Below are 23,756 nucleotides of genomic sequence, written 5' to 3' on the forward strand. Positions count from 1 at the left end.
GCACAAACAGTGTGGTATGTGAAACAGCGCCTCAGGAACTTAATGACCTGTCAGCAAGGATTACGAACCATTAACCCTAGGGAGGTTGGTTCGGTCCCCCCTCTAAGTCTCACGATGCAGGTAGACTGGTTGCCAACCAGTACCACCTGAAAATAATAAACTAAAAAACATTTTCAAATGAAAACTCTCTGGAGCTCCAGAGGAATGCACCCGGCTCCTTGGGCACATTTTTACAAACAGAGTCTGCTAGGGGAGGAGCCAGCACACGGTTTTCTTAAAGTGCCAGGCTCCAGTGGACCCGATCTATATCCCATGGTACTGAAGTACATTCACAGTATCCACTAGGACGTTAGAGAAAAAAAACTTGCTTACCTCGCCACCAATTTTGGATTACAGCGTGTATGCACGCTTCCGATACCTGCAGTAGCCAATAAATAAATGGCTGTGTAGTTTTCAGCACTGAAAACCACGCAAGCGTGTTAAAAAAGAAAAGATACTGTTGTCTCCCCTCCATCTTCTCACCGGGAAGGAGGCTGCTGGGAGGCGCAAGAGCTGATTCACTTCCAGCAGCCAGATCCAGGGGTAGAACACTGGACAGGGGGGTCACTCACATACCCCCAGACACTCACACACACTCCGTCACATACATACACACACACACACACTCACATACACCTCTCACTACTCTCCCTGCTGCAGAGGAATCTGCTCCTGATGCTGTAGAAGACCCCACTTTGTTTGTCGAGTAATTACAGACTAATTAAGCTAATTGGAAACTTCCAATTGCTTAATTAGTCCTCAGGGGGGTGCCGCCGGGGTCCCAGAGCAAGTCCCAGTGATTTTTCCTAAAATTAACAATTTTAGGAAAACTCAGACTTGCTCTGGAGGTGTTAGAAAAAAAGACGTGGTGATTTCTATAGAAATCACCATGACCATTTTCTGTCATGCAATTGAATACCAAAACCCTGTGCCGCAAGTTGTTTTTTTTTCCCCGCCGTCAATTGGATTCCCCCATGTATGAAACTTGGGATATTAATTCATCAAGACAGAAGAGCTAGTATATTTCAAATGATATATGTGTGTCTGGACATATTGTAACTGTACATCTGTGCAATAGACATGCTTTCCATTTTAAAATGAGCAGCTTTTTCAGCTTTGTGTGTAATGATGAACGGCGCCTGTTATCTCTCTCCGTGCGGTTACATACTTGTATGCTTCTGGGTATTCAGCCCGACATCAGTTTTGAATTCCGAATAAACAAAATGTTTTGTAGAATTCAGGTAAACTGCTAAATGTAACAGTGGTGTAGCAGGCTTTACATACATACACTACCAACCCTCAGAATAGGGAAGACAGCGGATCCAATAAATTCAGGTTTTTTTTTTATTATGCTGTGATTACAGGCACAGCGCCATGACTTCTTAAAAAAAAAAAAAAAGCCTATTATAAGGGAATCCCCCTGGAATTCTTCCACATTCTTGTTACTAGTGGTCATCATTTCAATGAGCTGAACCAATGCAGTAAATTCAAACACACTACAGAGAAATAGGGGGAATGGGAAGGTGACCCTGATCAGAGAGGTACTAACCTGCTGAGTATCAGCCTAGACTCCACAAACTTCTCCCCTAACAATCCTATAGGACAAGAGAAAACCACAACTAACATTCTCAATATTAAAAGGGTAAAACAACTCCAACACATTAAGAAGGAAATACACAGAGAAAGAACTCATAGTTTACACTCATTCATGTTCATTTTAATTCTAAACCTTCAGTCCTATTGAGATGTCTCAAAGTGTACTACGTTTTAATGATTAGTCTACCTACATACTGTATATTCAGATGCAATAAAAATAATATGCAGTAAAAAAAATTGTTTTTATTGAAATCTGTAAAAAAACAACCAAAAAAACACTATCAAAGACGAACAACTTTACATTTTTAAAGCGTGGCATGGCGTCCCCATGACGCGTTTCGGATACAGTGATCCTTTTTTTAAGTGCAGATTCTGCATTTGAAAAAGGATCACCAGACCAAACGCTATGTCCACTTTTTTTGGGAACCCCTGGAAGACTCTATCCTCAGGCAAAGCTGTGTGGTGTGTTGCTGAACCTTACTTAACTCTTTATGACCCATTATATGCTTCCGGTGTATCCCAGTGATGACACTGGTAAAGTGGTAGAGTTTAGTTTCCCTTCGTGGAGAGGACATCTCCCATAAGCCCCTGGGTCCATGTCACAAACTATTTGGAATAGTAACCTGTGGCGAGCGAAGCGAGACACAGAGCGTCCAATGGTGCATAGATAAAACAAAATAAAATCAAACAAATGGAGAATGGATAAAACATTTAGTTGCTGTAAGGGCGGAAGTTCTCATCTGCCCTCTCATGCTGTCACTTCCAGGTCCTGATCACGAAGGGAACATAGAGACAACCCTGGTAAAGTAGACGAATGATGCCCTAAGTAACACAAAAAAAATAAAAAAAATTGACATTTAGACCCAATGTCCATCCTAAAGTACTGCCATCGGTACTGCCACCAGGATGGACTGTTTTACAGTATTTTCACACATTTAAATGGACATTGGAATTTGAATGGCAATTGTCATCACAATAAAGTCTATGCAAAACATTTTTTAATAATGTCCATTTAAATGGACGTGGGTTCATATAGGGTTAAATAAAAACCGGATTCAAATACTACATAATTACGCACCTTCTTCATCCTGCTACTGCAGATCTCAGTATGCCTCAACGGTATCTAGGTCGACACACACATTAGGTCGACATGAGTTTTTCACATTTTTTTTTTTTTTTTTTACTTTTTCATACTTGCTGAGAGGCACCTTGCCTGAAGACGCGAGCCATGTGAGGGGACACGGTGCACTAATTGGAGTTCCCCGTCACTTTACAACGTAAACACAAAAAAACCCCAAAAACTCACGTCAACCTTTTTCCATGTCGACCTAATGGCCGTGTCGACCTAGACACTGTCGACACCGAATCCCATACCCGCCTCAACAGTGCTATTCTCAGAAGAGAATCTGTGCAATGCTGAACTCACACCTGACTAGTTTCATTACTGTGCATTTCATATTTATTACATTTGCCATACCAGATTGCCTATAATAGAAAGAATCAGGCCATCGTTATTAAACGTGACAACAGCACAGCAAATTTCATTATGCAAACATAATTATGTTTAGTGACAACAAACCTAATTATGAATTCACTTGGCCTCCTAGCAGTCTGTGCAGCTTGGACGTGCCCTGTAGTTATCACAGAGAGAAGCACTGTGCAGATGTCTATTAGTCTTCCCGCACTGAGCAAAACTGTTTAGGGGCAGAATGCAATTTATATTCAGGAATGAAAAATTTTGTTAGAAATTGCCTTAAATACATGTACACAGCAGCCATACTTTACACCTTTATTATTTGTGTATATTTACTACTTAAAAATACAATATATGCTGTTATCAATTGAAATTTCCTTTGGGTTTGTATTTACAATAAATATTTTTTTTTATACATAAATTTGAAAGACTTAAATATTCCAGGACTGATTATAATAGAGAAACTAAACTGGTTGAACATACAAACATTAAAAACAGACACATAATGGTTAATTTGCTAATGCTGAATGTATGTAGAACATTGCACCAAAACAACCACATACAATACTTACACTCACATAGCTGATGTTGTGGTACTAAGCAAACCTCATGTAGCACATGCTTCAACCATAAATCGTAACAACTTTGCTGCGTTAAAAAATAAAATCGAATCCTCGCTTTGCTCATTCCGACCCAAGAATGATCGTAATTGTTGAGTCAGTGATATTTAACCTGTTGTATTTTGCTGATCGGAGATTGCTGATCGGATTGGCCATCAGGAATTCACCCGATTGATGTGTGTACCCAGTTAGTAATACCCCTTTCATACCCCCTTCACACCGCCTGAGGCGGGTTGCACCCGGGAACCTAACACGGGAGCTCCCAGGGTGCGACCATGTTCTCCAAATGTCGCCCATACACACAGTGAACGGGAAACGAGTCACATCCAGGGTTGAAATATCGGGTACCCAGCATTTTTCCCTTGGCACCTTTTAGACTGCACATGAACACTGGTATGTCCGCTTATGTGCCAATTACCTGTGTTCATAGCTTGCTGTCTGAAAGGGGTATTAGTAAAGGTGACAGAGGATAGTATCGAATAGGCCAAAATGCCCTTTTTCCAGGGTGAAAGGAGAGAAAAAAATATTCAGAAGATTATAGCAGTGTGTGAGGCCCACAAAACCCTGAAAATACATAACAGTATATCAGAAATAGTAATAAAAAGATGAGAAACTAGTGCGCAATTAAACCACAAGTGCAGCCAAAGATTAGTGTAATATAGTGTACATCCACAAACACTGGAGAATAGATACAAGAAAAAGATTATCACACAGATCTATGGCGCTCAAAGGAAAAAATATATAGTACACCTTCAAGATAAAAAATTATAGGTTGATAATCACCCTAAGGATTTCCTCAAAGGAGCACAACCTTGAGATTTCTATTTCTCTTTTTCTTTATTTTATCGGTCTCAACTGGAACCTAAAAGACAATTTAACCTCCTCCACACAATGTGTGTGTTAGGGTGGACACATAAAGGAGAAGATGCAATGAAACCCTTTTAATGAGCGATTCTAGTCAATCGAATGCACTTACAGACGGATGTAATTCAAACAGCATATCTCATGACTTCCCATTAGGCACACAGCATAGCAGTCACAGGGTCGTCATTAGCCAAGGATAGTATTCCAAACAATGTTGAAAATCTAGGGAAATGTGACTACCTCCACATGACCGTGTTTTGAGGTTTAGGCACAAACAATAGAAAGAAAATATAGTGCGATGATCCTTTTTAAAAATATGCAGGATTTAATGACATCAAAGCACTTACAAACAAACGTGGTTTATTCAGCATAAAAACATATCCATGTAATCCGGTAGACAAACAGCAACCACCCTCAGGTTCAATCCCAGATGGAAAAAAAAACAGGCTGATAAAGTGATCCCTCAATCCGGATATAGAGAGGTCACTACCAAAGAATAGTTACCGCAATCACCACCAGGTCACATGGAGAAGGAACACTTAACGCGTTGATGAAGGACCCAACAGGTCAGAAACCTTATAGGTTCCAGTTGAGACCGATAAAATAAAGAAAAAGAGAAATAGAAATCTCAAGGTTGTGCTCCTTTGAGGAAATCCTTAGGGTGATTATCAACCTATCATTTTTTATCTTGAAGGTGTACTATATATTTTTTCCTTTGAGCGCCATAGATCTGTGTGATAATCTTTTTCTAGTATATCAGAAATAATAAAAGGTACAAAGTACCTCCTGGCGCCAATTGAATGCTGAGTAGTTTAAATGAAAAATATGTCTGCAGCTCTCCTAAATTAAAGGGACCACCCTGCCCTTCACAAATAAATACTACTAAAAAAAGAGAGACTAGAAAAGCGCTGACAAATTAATAGTATTAAAAATGCAATTAGTTTTTATTTTTATAATAAAATATATCAATTTAAAAAATGAATAAAACGACTGTCCTATACTGGCACGACTAAAGATCAGCAATTAATAAATCCTAAAAATTCTCTGTCTTAATTTTATAGCAGGCAAATATTATATTTTCACCTCTCAAGACACACAATATATGTGATTAAACAAACACAGGAAGAATGTAACAATACCAATACACACAATATACCAAAATGATATTTCTTCTGATTGGTAACAAGGTAAAAAGGTTCCTTGATTGGATATAATGTTGCAATATTGATTCCTGTATCGCAGATTGTCATATACTAAGGAATATTCTCCAAAAGATGTAATAATAGTTCCAATGGCTGGTTGTTAGTTTGCCAAGCAAGAGAAGTTAATATGCATGCATAATTATAGATTGTATTGCAGGGTTATACTTGGCAATTGCTGTTTGAGCATGGCCATGCTGTTATAAAGCAGAAATTATACCGCGTCCTCCCTCTGGGCTCCTATCTACTCCCGGCTCTAGTGCTCCGCAACCTTTACAAAAGCCTTATCCGGATAATCAGGAGAAAGTTCAAACGGTACACACAAATTCTGCCAGTACAGGTCTCGTGTAGCAGTCGATCAGAGACGTGTTTCCCCGCCTTCAAGCTATTTAGCACATCGGCGGCTTCATCAGTCTTTAGTCGTGCCAGTATAGGACAGTCGTTTTATTCATTTTTTAAATGTATATATATTATAAAAATAAAAACTAGTTGCATAACAGTATATACTGCAGGTAAGAGTAGGTGGAAAATGACCACCAGCCTGTATGTGCACTCATTTTCCTACAGCGCTAACGCAGAGTGACTGGCCGCTCACTCTGAATTAGCCGTATGTTGTGGAAAAGGGATGGGTGTTCCTGGATGGTGGCCAGAAATGGTGTGGTCAGCAGCTGGGAACGGTGAGTGTGTTCACAGCTGCTGACATGGGAAGCCAGAGTCAGATGGAGAAACTGCACCTGCCACAGGGCTGCTGCAAGTTTTGATGATGCGACTGATGGTTACATATAAAGATGCACCAATCATCAAGATGACCAATTATGAACTACAGTGTTCATAGCCACTACAAGTGGGTGTCTCAGTCCTTGCACATTCAGCCGTACACATGTACATAAGGGAAGGTGCATAAAGTCGCACACGGACGGCCACCAATAGACACTGCTGCATGTGAATCGGAATCAGTCACTCTGTGACTTCCTGCCTCCCATACATAGTAGCCCTGACCTCACTTGCACAACCACACAAATGAACTAAACACTGCCGCAACAAGATCAGTACAGGTGCGGGATTCAGACGTCTGTGCTGACGATAGGCTACGGGTTGTTCTATTCCCCACTTCAATATTAACACATGTCAGATAAAGACTGACCTGAAATGTCGTGTAACTCCAGTCAAATACACCTTAAAAACAGGGGCTCACATCCTAAAAGAAAAGTAGCTAACAACGCAGGTTTTGTGGGGGGCGGGGTTATTCAGTCAACAACATAGTACAAAAGCAGAGCTACAGAAATAAGAGATAGAAGGACGAGGGATATACAGACATAGTAGCTCTTCACGACAGTGACTGGGTTGTTTTGTTTGTCTCGCACTGTCGCCCCCCCCTCCCCCCTCCTTAGCAGTATATTTACTAAAATGTGAAGTTATAGAAGTGGGGGGTGTTGACCATAGCAACCAACCAGATTATACTTCTTTATCTACCACCTTCTTGAAGATAACTAGAATCTGATTGGTTGCTATGGACAACATGTCCACTTCTGTAATCCTGCACTTTAGTAAATACATTCCTTAGAGTAAAAGTACATACACATACACCAATGTCCCTGTCAGAGGTAATATAGTGTCCTGAAACCTTCCTTTTAGTAATTTAGCCAGTCATACTGTATATGCTAAGACTTCTCCAGCTTAACCTCCACACCTGTAAAATTTGTTCTTGGTATAGTCTATTTTTTGTGCGTCTTGCAGGAGAACAGGTATCTAAGAGTTGTAAATGTCAAACTTCTTGTCGTTGGGCTAATTAAGTATAACTGATATGTCTACTATGAAGTATATTCAATTTCTCCCTGCGGTCCTTATTTTCCATTGTGAAGACATTTCACACTAGATTTTGCTTTATGATTCCTGACGTCACTACATTGTTTTGAAAAATGAAAAAAAGTGAGATTTTAACACACATTCACATTAAAGCAACATATGGTGCGATACATAATTAATATCAATATTAAATAGCATTTATTTAAATGACATTTGTGGCTAGATATCATGGTCTTAAGGTTTTAGGGTACATAGACACCAGGGGCATCCAATCTACGGCTTGCAGGAAAAACGTGGGCCATTCCCTGCCGACATCCGACCCTGTGTCCAGGATTCCTCCAGAAAGCTCTGTGTGGAGTCCAGAGGTGGTATATGAATGGCAATGTGCAGTGACCAGGCTGGTTATCTCTACACCTCTGCCTCTAGTCTTCTTCAGAATCTGTGGTTGTATCGGCATGAGTCCCGCGGGAGTTACTGCAGCCAGGCAGATGGTCGACAGAACTTTGCTTTCAGTGAGGAGACATGGAGGGGCATTCTGGGCTGGCATACATGGACATGAGGAGGCACTCTGGGCTGGAATGTGAGGACATGAGGGGAGCTCTGGGCTGGCACATATAACAGAGGTGGCGCTACAGAATTGACATATAAAGACAAGAGGGGGATGTCTGGATTGACATACAAGGTCACGAGGGGGAAGGGAGGCTCTGGGCTGACAAATAATGGCATAACTGTGGGCGATCTGCTCATTCAAAGATGCATGACTGAGAGGGCTCTGAGGCTGGCATATAAATGGACTGACTGATGGGGATCTGCGTGGCATATAACAAGTTAGGTACATTACCGTGATATTATGAAATGAGGCATTATGGTGTGGTACAGTATATAATCAATTTGGGACATGTGTGTGCTAGAATACCAATTGGGGGCATTAGGGTGTGTTATATGAATTTGGGGCACAGAGGTGTGGCATATTACTAGTTAGCATCTTGTTCAGGGTGCCATCATTTGGAAAAGGTTGAAAATAGCCGACTTCTGAACATAGCTGCTATTTAGACTGGATATATCTCTATGGTATTTAGCAGCTGTAAATTGTGTTTTTGATACGTGTTTCTGTTTAACTATGATCACTAACTGCATGATGGCAACTGAAAAAAAGAGCAGAAAATCTGATACTGAATGTGGTCATAAAAGATACATTTATTTCAAGATGTTGTGAGGCGAGGAAAAAGTTGTGCCCGCTATTTTAAGTTATTTGTTATTATGGTGTTCCAAAACAAGTTGGATGCCCCTGGTCTACACAAACATTTTTTTTTTTTTTAAACATGTTTCTAAAGGACTGACGCCTCAGATATGCTCCTAGAAAGCCTGCCATTCACTTGAATGAATTCTAAACAGAAAATGTTAGGTACAGGCTCCTTGATGTGACGGCAGAGAAAACGGCTATGGTATTTAAATAAAGTGAATCCAATGTTATCCTTACACAGGCTGCCCTGGGCTCTGTTACAGACACTGTGGAGGAACACGGCTTCAGCTCACTCTGCAGATGAAACACTATTATATCACTTCCCATCAGGGTTTGGGTTTCCTCACTGGAAGCCATACTACCTTTTAAGCTCAAATGAAACAGAATTTCTTGGGATTGGAAATACTAGACAAATGAGAGCATGTGATTACTCCTCAGACACAAGCGAAAAGCAATCAGGAACATGTGTTTATTTTGTCACCTGCTGGGGAAATTTATTGCTAACTGTTACTTCCCTTTATCAAAGACAACTAATCCCCAAAAGTGACTCCCTTAGAAATCTTCAGTGAATAAATGGCTTCAATAAATGCAACATAAAATATTCACTTACACAAAACATGTGTTCTCTGTCTTTTCTCCCTCCCTGTAAAGGTGGTTACTGCTATGTGATGTTATATTAATTGCTGTTACCGGGCAGATTGTGCATCTTCACTCCTGCTAGGGAGCAGGAACGGAAAGTCTCCGTACACAGTTAGCGCAGGTGGGAGAAACAAAACACAAATAATGAGTTCATTTAAATTACAGTATGTGTCTAACCTATTAAATGTGTAACCAGTCTGTTTCCACACCGTACAGCATCATAGATTGTTGCTCTTTATTCTTGTGTATCAGAAAATAAAATAAAAACAAAAAACACAATTTGGCCCAAAACAACTTACACACTAACAGCAGGCTACACAGGCTTCATTATTATTTTCCGAGCACACATTCTACGTTACTTATGTGAACAGGTTGTAACATGTTTCTATCACATGCACTTTAACAATATATACCTATGTGTATCTTATTTATTACTGAACATGATAGCAGTCAAAAGACGGTCTCTTAAATGCACCATAGAGAACTGAAGAAAGAAAACAGATTATCACAAAAATAAATAATTAATTCGTGCCACCACACCGCAATGCTAGAAAAAAATTATTATTATTATTATTATTATTATTATTATTATATTTGCCATTAGCATCCATGTACAATAAAATCCCACGGAAGACCTTACATGAGTAAAAGTGATTATCCTTGACTAGAGCAATTAAATACGGCATGCTGCAATTAAATTAACTGACCAGACTATTTTATAGAGCAATCGGTGTTTGAATGCCATGTGTAAGTTTTTTGGTAAGAGGTAAGTAATTCATTAATAGGCTTAAAAGTAACTTATTACCTACTGCTGACATAGGTCTCTAATTTAGAATATATCATTTATTTGAGCCACTGAACTGAAAGGGTAAAAGAAGACACATTTTTGCAAATTGTAATTATAGTGGGCCAAGAATCCTAACGTTAACCTAGAGCTTGTTGTTACTTTGTATAGGAGTCAGAAATGTATATTTAAAGAAAATAAAGATTTTATAAATATAATGTAATCTATATGTAACTACAATTAAACATAAATGTTATTCCTCATAAACTTATTTTGTACTGTCTATAGCAGGCTTTTTCAACCAGTGTGCCGTGGCACACTAGTGTACCGCGACCAGTTGCAAGGTGTGCCGCGGAGCCAGAGCAGCTTCCTGCACCTTCAAAGTGAACTGTTGGCCTGGGCTCTTCTTAGAGGATCAGTCGTGCTCCGGCCATGACCTATGCCTTGAAAACGATGTGATATCATAGATCACAGTCGCCGCGTCTCACCACCCAGCCAGCCCACATACTTTTGTTCGAGAAGAGATATTAAAAAAAATACAAAATTAAAAAATATCTAATTGACACAATAATTGTTCCCAAAAGCACAGTAATGTGTAATGTTCCCCCTTGCAAGCTCTCATGGGCAGGGCCCTGTCTCATCCCTGTCCGCACTTTGTCCTCCTCATTTGTTCCCATCATATATCACACAGAATTGTTCCTGCGTTCTATGAGATTTGTTCTCCTAATTGCAGCCATGCTTTTATTAATTATTGCTTATATGTATTTATGTATGCTCACTTTACCCAGAAATGGCTTTATTTGCATGACTTGCTATGTACTCTGATAACTTGCAGCTGTTTGTTAATAGTATGATTCTATATGATTGTATAGATTTTTTTTACCATTTTGTAAATATAGGTCCTGTCCTCCCCGTAACCTTCAACGCTGCAGACACTTTGTAGCGAATTCTAAATAAAGATAAACAATAATAATAACAATAATAACAACAGTGAATCTGCTGGATCATAAGAACAGTGTTCCACAGGTAAGTACAATTATGGATTCTGTCTTAACATGGTGAAGCCTACCAGATACTAGATTTAGAGGCCTATTCATCAATCCAGTTAGTAATTAAAGCTTCTGCTTAATTTTATTTCCGCTTAATCTTATGCATCCCGGCTATGGAACTGCAGCCTAATACAGGAGAGTTCACAGAAATATCCTGCAGAGGATAACTATAGTTGCAGCACCCATTAGTATCACTAGGGACTGCAGTTTGACCCCCTATGGTCCCATTGTTTTACGCCATTCTCGGATAGCTAAACTGCTTTCTCCCACAGCCTCAGGAAACAGACACTGTGCACATGGAGCAATCTTACATAAGTGTGAAAGGCACCTCTAATACCCCTGGGATATAACTTGCAAAGACAGTGGTTATCCCCACCGCTGTCCCTGGGAGTTACATATGACAAATAGTGGAGTGTAGCCCTCCTGCCTGATGGACTACAGAAGAGTGGCTGTGACTGCAGACCGGACTCAGAGAAGCTGTGGTTTCCCTTCACTTCCCAGGTACAGGCACGGGATCCAGTCTCTAGGTCGACAAGACTTATGTCAACAATGTCTAGGTCGACCACTATTGGTCGACAGTAAGTAGGTCGACATAGCAAAAGGTCAATACGATTTTCTCACATTTTTTTTTCCTTTTTAATTTTTTTAACCTTTTCATACTTTACGATCCACGTGGAATTGGGAACGGTAACCTGTGCCAAGCGCAGCGAGGCACCTTGCCTGAAGCATAACAAGCCATGCGAGGGGACACAGTGCACTAATTGGGGTTCCTGGTCACTCTACGAAGAAAACGACACCTTTTTTTTTATTAAACTCATGTCGAACTTTTTTCATGTCGACCTACTTACTGTCAGCCAATAGTGGTCGACCTAAGTCTAGTCTATCTAACATACCTCACCCACAGGCACTGTAGAGGTGGTTGCAATAGTCCCACCTCCTGCTGCCGACTGCTCTTCTTGCAGGACTATGAAGTCCTGAAAAAATTGTAGCTAAAAGTGTGTGTGTGTGTGTGTGTGTGTGTGTGTGTGTGTGTGTGTGTGTGTGTGTGTGTGTGTGTGTGTGTGTGTGTGTGTGTGTGTGTAACTTATAAAACGATTTTTTCTAAAGATGTCCCCAAAATGGTTCATTTTTAAATTATGAAATTATGTCAATTATGCAAATAAGATATACTTAACCCTTATTCACTATCATTTTATTTAAAAATCTGCTTATTTGTCATTATACTAAATTGGGTTTTAGTAATTATTATTTACATAATTTAATAAAAACAATAATTTTAGGTACAAAAAAAATAATAATGTCTTTTTAGCCATTCAAGGGGTCATATGAACGGCAAATAAGGCACAGCCTTTACATTATCTGAGCATTTTCAGTGCTGCACAATATTGGCAATTTAGAATGAGATGGTGAAATATACTGTATGTAAGTTACTTCTGGCTGGTAGTTTAAACTGTACAATGTATATATATTTTATCATTCTTATTTGTTCTGTATAAGTAGGTGTGCACACCGTTTCTGTTTCACATACACCAACAATATTAAAAACACTCTTTAAATAAAAAAGGTTTCTCCAATTTTGAAAAATGTATTTGCAATTCTAAAAGTATCCAATAAAATGACAGCTTTTCAAAAGCCTCAAATGAAATCTATAGTCAAATCGTATTTGCATGACCACACAATTCCTATTTAATTCACACCAGCCAATCAGCATCAGTTACTGTGCTACCCCTAGCAAGTTGTATGGTTATCATCTCCATAACATTTGTTCCCCTCTTTTTTTTGGGACAGAATACAATAAAGCTACCTTACCTCCAATTGAGCAAAATGCGCAGCGGTAATTAATCAGCCCCTGCCAGAAAAGGGTTGTATAACATTAACCCGTGTCACCGAGGCAGCTGTGCATTCTAATTGCCTACTGCCACAGAGCCAGTAAGTGAAGCTTTGCTTTGAGAGTTTCACACACCTAGTTCCTTTCAGAGAAACAGGCTGCAATGAGGATCAGCCAAAAGAAGAAAAAAAAAAAAAGTGTATATTAATACTGCCAGCCACAGCTCAGCACATAATTGAAGAACTGAAATAGATTTTGTCCAAAGTTTAGTTTAAAAACCCTAAAAGAAAAATTGTGAACTATATACACAAGCAGATTTGGGGGCCCATGTACTATAATATTATTAAGTATTACCGTATTATTAATGGCAGCCCTGCCATAATGATAAAAAATCCAAATCACAACAGATATTTTCATTCCGTATAAATATCCCTGCTAAGGGGTCTATTCAAGTCGGAATTCCCAACTTGTTGGAAAAACTTCAGTTTCCGACAATTTAAGGACTAATCCAGATTCGACCTAGTCAAACTGCCGTTTATCCAACAAGTCAGAACTTGTCGGAAAACATGTGGATCGGCGGATTAACCGCAGATCCACGTGTTTTGTCGGATTCGCGGCCAAATCAGACAGGTTTTTGCCCCGTTTCCGACAACGTCAATCAGACTTTAAAAAGAGTTGGATTGGCATTGTCGGGAACGGGCCAAAACCTGTCGGATTTGGCCGCAAACTGAATACTGAAATGATCAATGGAATAGACCCCTATGTAGTAATAACTGCTGTCCCTATGTGTTACTTCCCTAGCATTTTGGACACAAATGTGAAAGACTCCTCTGTAGGATTGTGACGCTATGAAGACCAGTGTCAGATGCTGCAAGAGAGGGATTGGATGATCTCTGTCCAGCAAGTAAGCCTCCATATGCTGAAAGTGGTCTATGCCATCTGAATATAGTATAAACAAGGCCAAATTCTGACCTTAGTTCCCATTGTTAATGATGGGGGCTGCAATCTGCAGTGCTAATTAGGCTAGCCTTCTGCAGGAGGCTATGTGTAATCTGCATTAGGAAATTAGTACACAGCAACATTTCAGAAAACTATGCAGAAACTGCAGTTTCTACATATGATTATGAAATAAAAGCTTGACAAATAGGTAAGTAACTTTAGCAATTCTTAATGAAGGCCGACAACTAGTGTACAATGTGTGACCCCTTACTGAGGGATCACAACATAATTCAGCTGAATAAGAATTTAGGGCCTATGTAATAATAATTGCAACAGTGCTGCTACTGACTTTTTCCCTTTGTCCCCACTATATACTATCTGTACTAACTAATTCAAAGGGACAAAGGTAGTGACAGCCACTGTCCCTGCAAGTCACATCCCTGCGGTACTGAAAGACTCCCCCTGAGAATCTGAGACTGTGTATGTGCACAGTGGGCCTTATTAAAGTTTGTAAGCAAAAAAAAAAAAAAAGCACAGTAATGGGAAAAACCCATTTGCTAACAAACCTGAAAAACCCACAGTGTAAGGGTATGTACACACGGTTAGATCCTTGCTATGCCCGATTTTCACTTGCGATTTCCCTTGAACTACCCGGAGCCCAGCACCACCGATTTTGACTAACTTTTCTTGAGATGGACTATGTGTGCTTACGATTTTGGTTTATGTGAGATGTCATTGACATGTGAGATGAACCAGATAGTACACCGATCTAGCAAGGATTGACTTGCCTGCACAGTCTATCTTTTCTTGCGATGCAGACCTGGCGGGACCGCGCATCGGGATCGCAAGGTGACTTTCACCTTGCGATCTGCACTAACTTTTCTTGCGATTTTGACTATATAGTCAAAATCGAAAGAAAATATCTCACCGTGTGTACACACCCTAAGATTCATGAGGCAGACAGAGGCAGCGGGAGAGGGATCATATGATCCCTCTGCTGCGAGAAAGCTTCCATAGGCCTATAGCGGTTTATGCACCAGAGGTTGGCGTAAACCAAAAGGTGCTGTTTCTGAAAAACTTTCTGAAGATGGTCTTGATAAATGGGCCCCTATAATAGATATTTCTGGGTATAAGAAAGAAAGAAAGAGAAAAAAAAAAAAACATTTTGTAAGCCAGTGCCCCCTTGGAAGTGATAGAGGGATGCATACATTCACAGTGGTATCACATTGTTCTGTACATAGCCTGAATGGACATAATATACCTTTCAGACCGCCAGCTTGTACCCCGGGTTATTGCACATGAACGCGCACTAAACCCGGGTTGCTGTGCGGTCTCAAAGGTGCCCAGGGGAAATATCCCGGATCGAGTGACCCAGTATTTCAACCCTGGTAGCGACCACGGTTGAATACACTGTGCACGTGTGAACAAGTTGCCAGGTCGATTCGACCCATTTCCCGTTCACACTGTATGGACGGGCAGCGCTTAGAGATCATGTGATCTCCAAGCACTGCCCCAGCACGTGTCACCATTGATGTCACCAACCCGGCAATATGCCGAGCTGGGGACAGAGGTGTGAAAGGGTCTCAGGCGGGTCACACCCAGGAAGCACCTATGTACAGCTCCCCGGTGCGACCTGCCAATAGCGGTCTGAAAGCGGTATTACTGTGCCATTTCTACAACTCATCCATCCAAGATGTTTACACATCCAATCATCTGTAGTCTGGCCTGAAACACTAGAGTGAACTATGACTATCTTAAGGAAATGCTTGGTTTATTTTGAAGTATGCCATTAATTTATTAAGAAGTAGTTAGCCAATTATGATAGGATATAGAACCATGCGCAGTGCTATGTATTCTAAAGGAGGTCTTTACTTTTTTTAAATAATTGACAACAAAAGGATCATTACTCCCCTGCCCCTATAATAATGGCATCCAGATAGGTACCTACAGGCCGCGACCTACAATTTAATGTCCACCTCCAGCCCTGCACATCTTTTTTTTCTGTAAAGAGTGCGCTAAAGTAATTAATAGGTTTCATGTTGTAGTTATCTTTTAATGTGTACTTTCAGAAAATTACAAACTTTTTTTATTTTAAATACATAAATTGCAATAATGCTGGGCAAACACTGTTACAGATATTTTATCCGACTGATTTAATTTGGCCTGACACCATCAAATATCATGGCTATACACTGAGATACGTCACAGTGTATGGCCACAATATGTGTTCCTCCACCGTGAAGGCACAGGGTAAAAGGTTGGGAGGTCAGCCACGGCAGCACATACACTGTCAGATGCGGCCGACCCAGTGATCGGATATGTCGGACATACAGAACCATTTAAGAATATCTAACAGACTGTTCATCACTGATCGGTCGCAACCACACATATTGTGTGATTATTGGCCTGACCTGCAGATAATTGCATAAATGTGTCAGCAAAAGTTACCCCAGATCTGGGGTTACAGATTATTCCACAACCCTGATGCAGGAAGGACAGGCAGTAACATGCAGCAGTAGCCTTACAGCTGTGGACATGCAGTATGAATCTGAACAAACTGCAATTAAACCATACAGGGCCTGATTCTGAGTTAAGGCCCCCATTGCATCTATGCAGCGATTCCCTGGACCTGTCAGGAATGCAGATTTAACAACCGGCTCCACCGATGGGCAGTCATAGGTCATTGGCGATCTGTCTAGGATCGGGGAAAATAACCATATTAAAAATGCCCGATTTGCCGAACAGACGGTCTCCGATTGAGGATCCCAATTTCCTGATGCGACCATCGGGGGATCGAGCCATTGTCCCTATCCATCGCTGATGGATGGGGGCCTACAGGAACAAATCAAAACAGAAGCTTGGCAGACTGCAGGTGCAGGTGAGTTAAAGTGTGCAGAGACATGTATAGTTGGGAAGAGGCGTGTCTTAGCTTAATTCTATTTTCCGGTGAAACATAACATGCTGTCCAGTATTTGTTCACTACTTTCAAAAGCAACCAATACTTAAAATAATGTATTTGCATCCACTGCATTGCAACATGGCTTGTTCAGGGAAAAAATGCTTCTCAGTTTTAAAATTTGAATTTCATGTGTCTTCACGTGATCAAGCAAACAAATGTACGGTGCCAGGATACAGATTATTTAGTCATATTTTAGAGAAAAACTATAATTACATATACACGTACAAACAGATACTAGGGAGAAGGTAAAATACACAGATTAGGATCTCCAACGCACAATATATATATTTATCAGAGCTTGGAGAGAGAGAAAGATCATAGATATAAGGCATTAACCCAGGCATGTCCAAACTGTGGCCCTCCAGCTGTTGTGAAACTACATATCCCAGCATGCCCTGACACAGTTTTGCTGTCAGAGAATGCTAAAACTGTGTCATGGCATGCTGGGATGTGTAGTTTCTCAACAGCTAGAGGGCCGCAGTTTGGACATGCCTGCATTAACCTAACAGATCTTAACCGTCATTTTACAGGTTGTGTTTGAAAAATGTCAGTTAGGGGCTGATTGGTTAATGTTTTATTTCTCTCCATGCATTGATAAATCCCCCCTACATTTGTACGAAGAGAGTAAATACTCTCCAACAACACAATTAGACGTTCCAGTTTTGTTTTCCCAACAGGTCTATATTATATTAGTACTAGGAGGCTTTTTATTATTTTTAGCCTTAAAGGATAAATAACACAGAAAGACATTGATTATCTAAAGGCCCATACACATTAGGCACACTAGGATTTTGAGCTCAAAATCACCTAGTGTGTATGCCCAAGCGACGGGCGACGAGTGATGATGCGCGCTCCCGCATCACACCAGCGAAGTGATCCGTCATCTCGTTTTTCCAGTATGTTTTGCGAAAACCGCTCATTTCTCATCCATCATTGCTCAGTGTGTCTCAACCCCACAGAGTACAGCGCTGCAACAGCAGCACGGGGGGGGGGGGGGGGGGGGGGGGAGTAAACACTTTGAAACGTTGCCTTACCCTGCTTGTTGCCTGATAATATTTCTGAGTGCCGCCCATCTGTCTGCTATTTTGGACCTTAAGCCATTGAGGTACCTAGGAGGGCACCAGGCAAGTAATCGTTGTTACTATGGGGTGCTGCCACAATGTCTGTCTGTCTGTCTGTCTGTCTGTCTGTCTGTCTGTATGTATATGTATATATATATATATATATATATATATATATATATATATATATATATATATATATATATAGAGAGAGAGAGAGATAACCAAATCTATATATATTTCCTAGTATACATGCAGATAAATCTAGGCTCAATATATCATGCATAGCGAGAACCCTGGCAAGAGCGAGCTGCCAGGTCCCGTGCACCTCTGCTAACATCAGGCGTCTTTTTTTGCCAAAAATTTATCGCAATGCATTTTGCGCCCGCCAGCATCTATCCAAATTGTTACTGCCAACAGGCGCGGTTATTTCAGCTCGCTACCACCAGAGGCGGCGAGCTGAAATTTGCAAAAAGTTACTCATTTGGGCGGCCAAACAAGACTTTTCGTGATCACACCCATTAGTTTAGTCTGGGTTTGCCACTTTACGCAGCTAAACCAGACTGCTATTTGTGCGATATGCGCAATAATGGGGATCAATTGAATATCGCCCCGTGATCTCCCGTCACTTTACACTATCTCCCATTGTGTGTGAGACTGTATACAGAGCAGAACAGAACTTGCATTGGATAAAAGCTGCAGCTGCTACTTTGTAGCACTTCACAGATTCAGAGACTCAGTCGCACACAGATATACAAGCGTCATATCAACATAATCAGCAGTCTCCCCGTGCGTCCTTGCGCAGAAGACACATTTTCAGCAAAAAAATGCTAGAAGATTCTAACGCGACCTGACTTGCCATGAGGGACTGTCTGGCGTGACTGCAGCAAAGACATCTGTATGCCTATCTTATAGGCCCTACACACATGCCGATTTGTTTGATAGATATGAACGATCTCGTTCATAAATGAACGAGAACTCGTTCATATCTGTCAGTGTGGAGGCTCCAGCGATGAACGATGCACAGCCCCGCGCTCGTTCATCGCTGGTCCCCCGTCGGCTGTGAATGCAGGCCAATATGGACGATCTCGTCCATATTTGCCTGCACTTCAATGGAGCCGCGTGACGGGGGGAGTGAAGAAACTTCACTCCCCCCGTCACTGCGTCACTGCCCCCCCGCCGCCGGGTCGCCCGTCGGACGTATCCGCCGTCGGGCAGCTCGGTGGCGGATCGGCATGTCTGTAGGGCCCTTTATAGTGTATAGTTACAATCATGATATTTTTGCTGTATGTACTAGGTATAAGTGCCCACTGCAATACTATTTTTTGTTAACACAACCACTTTGTGTGTAAATCACAGGTATGTAGTAAATGCTACAATTTCGGCAATTGTTTTGCATGTCACACCTACTACCAGCATGTGCGAAGCTCTGTTCCCATTCTGGCCGCACTTCTTTCCTTCACTTTTTTTACGGACTGATTTTTCTTCTTTACCAAGTATCTCTTAGAATTTAATTAAAATTGATTACAATCTCAAATTAATTTATATTATCAGTTCTGCTCTGGACCAAACATTAATATGAAAGAATTCCCTTAGATGTAAACGTGTAGAATGTGCCACGGTCACTGGAACACAAGCTACAGTAGGGCATGGATTTACGAATGAGTGTGTAAAGAAGTAGCAGTGGCTTCAGAGTGAGCTGCATGGTAAATGTAGGACTTCTGTCCAATAAACACTGTTCCTCAGATGCTCCACCATGGGATATAGGGGGTAAGTCAGACCTGATCGCAAGGCTGCGTTTTCTCACAGCCTGCAACCAGGTCCGAACTGCGCATTCATATGCACCGCAATGCGCAGGTGCGATGGACCGCAGCAACGGGGGCTCAATGCATAGCGACGGGATGGTGCGGAAAAGACGATCGCACGGGCGATTGCAAGGTGACTGACAGGAAGAATGCATTTGTGGGTGGCAACTGATCGTGTTCAGGGAGTGTCTGGAAAAACGCAGGCAGGTCCAAGCGTTGGAAGGGAGGGTGTCTGACGTCAATTCCGGGCCTGGACAGGCTGAAGTGTTCGCATCGGCTAAGTACAGTAAGTCCCGGGCTGCTTAGAGACTGCACACAATCTGTTTGTACAGCTCTGCTACACATGCATTCGCACACTTGCACAGCTAAAATACACTCCCCTATGGGCAGCGACTATCTGATCATAGGGCTACAAAAATTGCTGCCCAGCGATCAGGTCTGAATTCGGCCCATAGGGAAGACACTAGCTGCCAACGCATTCCTGTAAAGTGTACTCATGAGTCACAGCACTATGCCTGAAATCACACCAAGCCTCGTATATTCATCCCTTACTGTCACTCTACACTTATGGCTAAATGACCTTGCTCTGGACATTTCCTTCTAGACTCTGTTATTTAGACTACAGACACAGAGCCGTAATTCGGGAATGTGCAAATCACCAACAACCAGGGAGTCATTGGATTTCTATTTAATGTACTAGTCCCATACTCAAGAAGGAAAGTGCAACACTAAAAAGGTGTACAATATCCAAAGTACATTGCAAAGGCTTTGTTCGAACATATGTAGATAAAGACAGTGATGATACTGTACAAGATATGCATGCAATATGTTTATGGAAAGCTAGAAATAAGCTTTGGAAGTGGGAATACCACAAGATAAGTCAGTGATCTTCTGAGGTATATCTGTTGTAATTATTGTTTTACTTTTATATCTTTCAGTAAATCTATAGTATTTTTATATGTACTACTCAAATGACCAAAACATATTTTTAACAGTATATATAAAAAAATAAAATAAACTATATGCAAAATCTCAATTTGTTTTTTGGTTTTAGCTGGCAAAAAAGTAACTCATTTAAATAAGGAATCCCCAAAAAGGGGACTAAAAAAGCGGGTTAAACAGCTTAAGTGGTTTTATATGGACAAATAGTCATAGCGATTATAATATCCAACACATATATACTTTACTGTAAAAGAATAAGGAGTCTATTTACTAAGCCTTGGAGAGAGATAAAGGGGAGAGAGATAAACTACCAACCAGCTCCTGTCATTTTTCAAACAAAGGCTGTAACATGGCAGTTAGGAGCTGATTGGCTGGTACTTGATTTCCGTCTACTTTATCTCTCTCCAGGGCTTAGTAAATAGATCCTACACACCACGCAGTCTCCTTCAGTTCAGAAAGAGTTAAAGTTCTCATCCATGTCAAGCAGGCTTTCAGCACATAATCAGACAAAAGTGTGAATAGACTCTTAATAAACAACAGAAAACCATGCCACTTTCTAATAAAGCACTGCTGAGCGCGAGTAAGAAAAAATGGACATGACTATTTATATCAGGGTTTCCCAAACTTGGTTCTCAAGGTACCCCAACAGTACAGGTCTTAAGGATATCCAAGCTTGTGCACAGATGGTATCATTCAGGTACTAATTAAGTCACTAGTGCTTTCATTTGGATATCCTTAAAACCTGACTGTTAGGGTGCCTTGTGGACCAAGCTTGGGAACCGCGGCTTTAGGTAATATCCTGAAGTAGCCATTATAATGGTAACAAGATCAAAACTTCAGTGAGCCAAGGTAACGAGAGCATTAAAATATCCCACATATGTTCAAGTATTAATTATTTTAAATGTAAATAAATGTGCCATCAGCATTCTCAATTCTATTTCACAATAACATTTACTACATGAGGAACATGATTTGCAACAACTGACCACGCTACCGTTACATTTACTGTAACGTACAAAGTGGAAATATATAATCTGACCAAAATAAAATAAGACATTCATCAACTATAGACTCTTATTTCTATATTTCTGGAGATGTCCCACCCTCTGATCAGACATCATTTTTCTCCCTGATTCTGAAGTGACTGGAAGTGCACAATAGTACAGAAGAAACAGCAGCATATAGTCATCATACTTCTCTGGTGTGGGGCAGGTAGTGTCACCTGTAAGTGGGTGTGACAGTATAGTACAGACACTGGTAGCTAGTATTAAGGATCTGTACAGCTTGTCTGCTGCTTCCATATCACTCACTTATCGTGGTAAAGGCATGCACAGCTACAGAGACCAAAGAAAAGTAAAGGGCTTACTTCTGTGTTATACATATTGTTTTCTCCAAGTACGGTTAGGTATATTGCTGTGATCTGGAGCATATGCAAAATAAAAACTACAATGCAATTACAGCCCACGAGCACGTGAAGAGTAGTAGCACCCATTCATAAGATTTAAAACAAAACTACATAATAATCATATACACGGTGCAGTATGAAATGCAAAGCTCCCACATCCCAAAGTGTGACAGCACATCTGCACCATAGCAGTTAGACAGGTATGAGCATCACTGCTCCCCTCATCTGCTGCCCAGCCAGCGATGCCAATCACCGTGCCCGCCTCCTGCATGGCTGGGAGCAGCTGGGGCACACGCAGGGTCTCCCTTACCTGGGTGCAACATACTTTGGAAGTAAAAGATGACCAGGACGAAGGATCCCAAGCAAGTGACCAGCACCATCCTGCACATCCGATTCATCCTCATGATCTCCATCAGAGCCTGCTTCATAGCGGCGGCCGGCAGGAGAGGCAGGCAGGTGGCGTGCGGCGGCGGGGCAGGCGGCAGCAGCCGGTGCGTGTGCTACTGTAGGTAGGGTGCGGATGGCGCACTGTGGGCTCGGAAACTTGCTGCGGGCGAGGTGCTGCCGGGAGGGCTGCGTGCACGGGCTATGCATGTATCCTATGCATGTGCGCGGGGGTAGAGTGGAATCACGGGCTCCTGCGGTCACATTACGCTGTGCTGCGGGGAGACAGACTCGCCGGTCCCAGTATCTGTACAGATGTATCTATTTATTGTGCAGCGGCGTGATGCCCGCACTCCGGGCTGCTGGCATGCGGCGGGTATGATGCTCTGTGCCTTGGTGATGCTCTGGCTGCCTGCATGTATGTGTGAGCAGCTAGCAGCACAGCTGGAAGGAGGATGGTTACTCAGTGGCAGTGGTAGGGGAAGGGGGTGGTAGCGGCGGCGGAGATGGGGATGGGAGCAGCAGCCAGTGCTGCACACCGGTTACAGGCTAAGCCGCTGCTCTGACAGTGACGACGCCGGCAGCACATGTGGCTCCTCCCTCTTTTGTTTTCCGCTTATATGAACCTAGCTTCTGCACTGCCACCTGCCGGCCTCAGGTTATAACTACACCTCATCTCACTGTTCTCGTTTCCCATGTGTTCTCCTGCAGGCTATTTAATAAAAATTCACCTGAAAAGTAGGAGTACAACCATCATTTATAATTTAGGACCTCTTTTTTTTTTTAATCAAATCTGACTTTCTCCGCCTAGGGAGCTGGGACTGGAATGAGTCTAAACTCGCAGAAACAGGACGACGGTGCGGCAGCAGCGTGCATGCGGGCGCAACAAAAGTGCATTAACTATTTATCTGGCTAATACTTTTTCCAAAAATGCCCCCAAAATGTTTGATTTTTTTTATTATCAAACCATGTAAATAAGAGCTATGAAACCTGATTCAGTATTTTTTTTTTTTTTAAATGGAAAATCAAGTGTAAATAGCTATTACTTAAATAATGTGATCATTCATTTAATTTTTTTTTACTATTTTGGGGAATTTAATGGGCCCTACACACTCAGCGA

At 41.4% G+C, this 23,756-nt stretch overlaps 1 protein-coding gene across 4 annotated transcripts in view; it reads right to left on the reverse strand.

Annotated features, from left to right (window-relative positions):
- The window catches only part of CHST11 (carbohydrate sulfotransferase 11), a 358,621-nt gene extending 335,378 nt beyond the window's left edge, over positions 1-23,243 (reverse strand). Inside the window, exon 1 of one of the 4 annotated variants that reach the window (XM_063927770.1) lies at positions 22,578-23,243. In XM_063927770.1, coding sequence (XP_063783840.1) covers positions 22,578-22,846 — 269 coding nt within the window. In that variant the 5' untranslated portion in view covers positions 22,847-23,243. Of the gene's footprint in view, positions 1-22,562 lie in introns of all 4 variants that reach the window. The other 3 variants (XM_063927769.1, XM_063927772.1, XM_063927771.1) reach the window with 3 other exon arrangements.
- Between the last annotated feature and the right edge of the window lie 513 nt (positions 23,244-23,756).

This window comes from Pseudophryne corroboree, chromosome 6 (assembly GCF_028390025.1).
Source record: "Pseudophryne corroboree isolate aPseCor3 chromosome 6, aPseCor3.hap2, whole genome shotgun sequence".
Lineage (NCBI taxonomy): Eukaryota > Metazoa > Chordata > Amphibia > Anura > Myobatrachidae > Pseudophryne > Pseudophryne corroboree.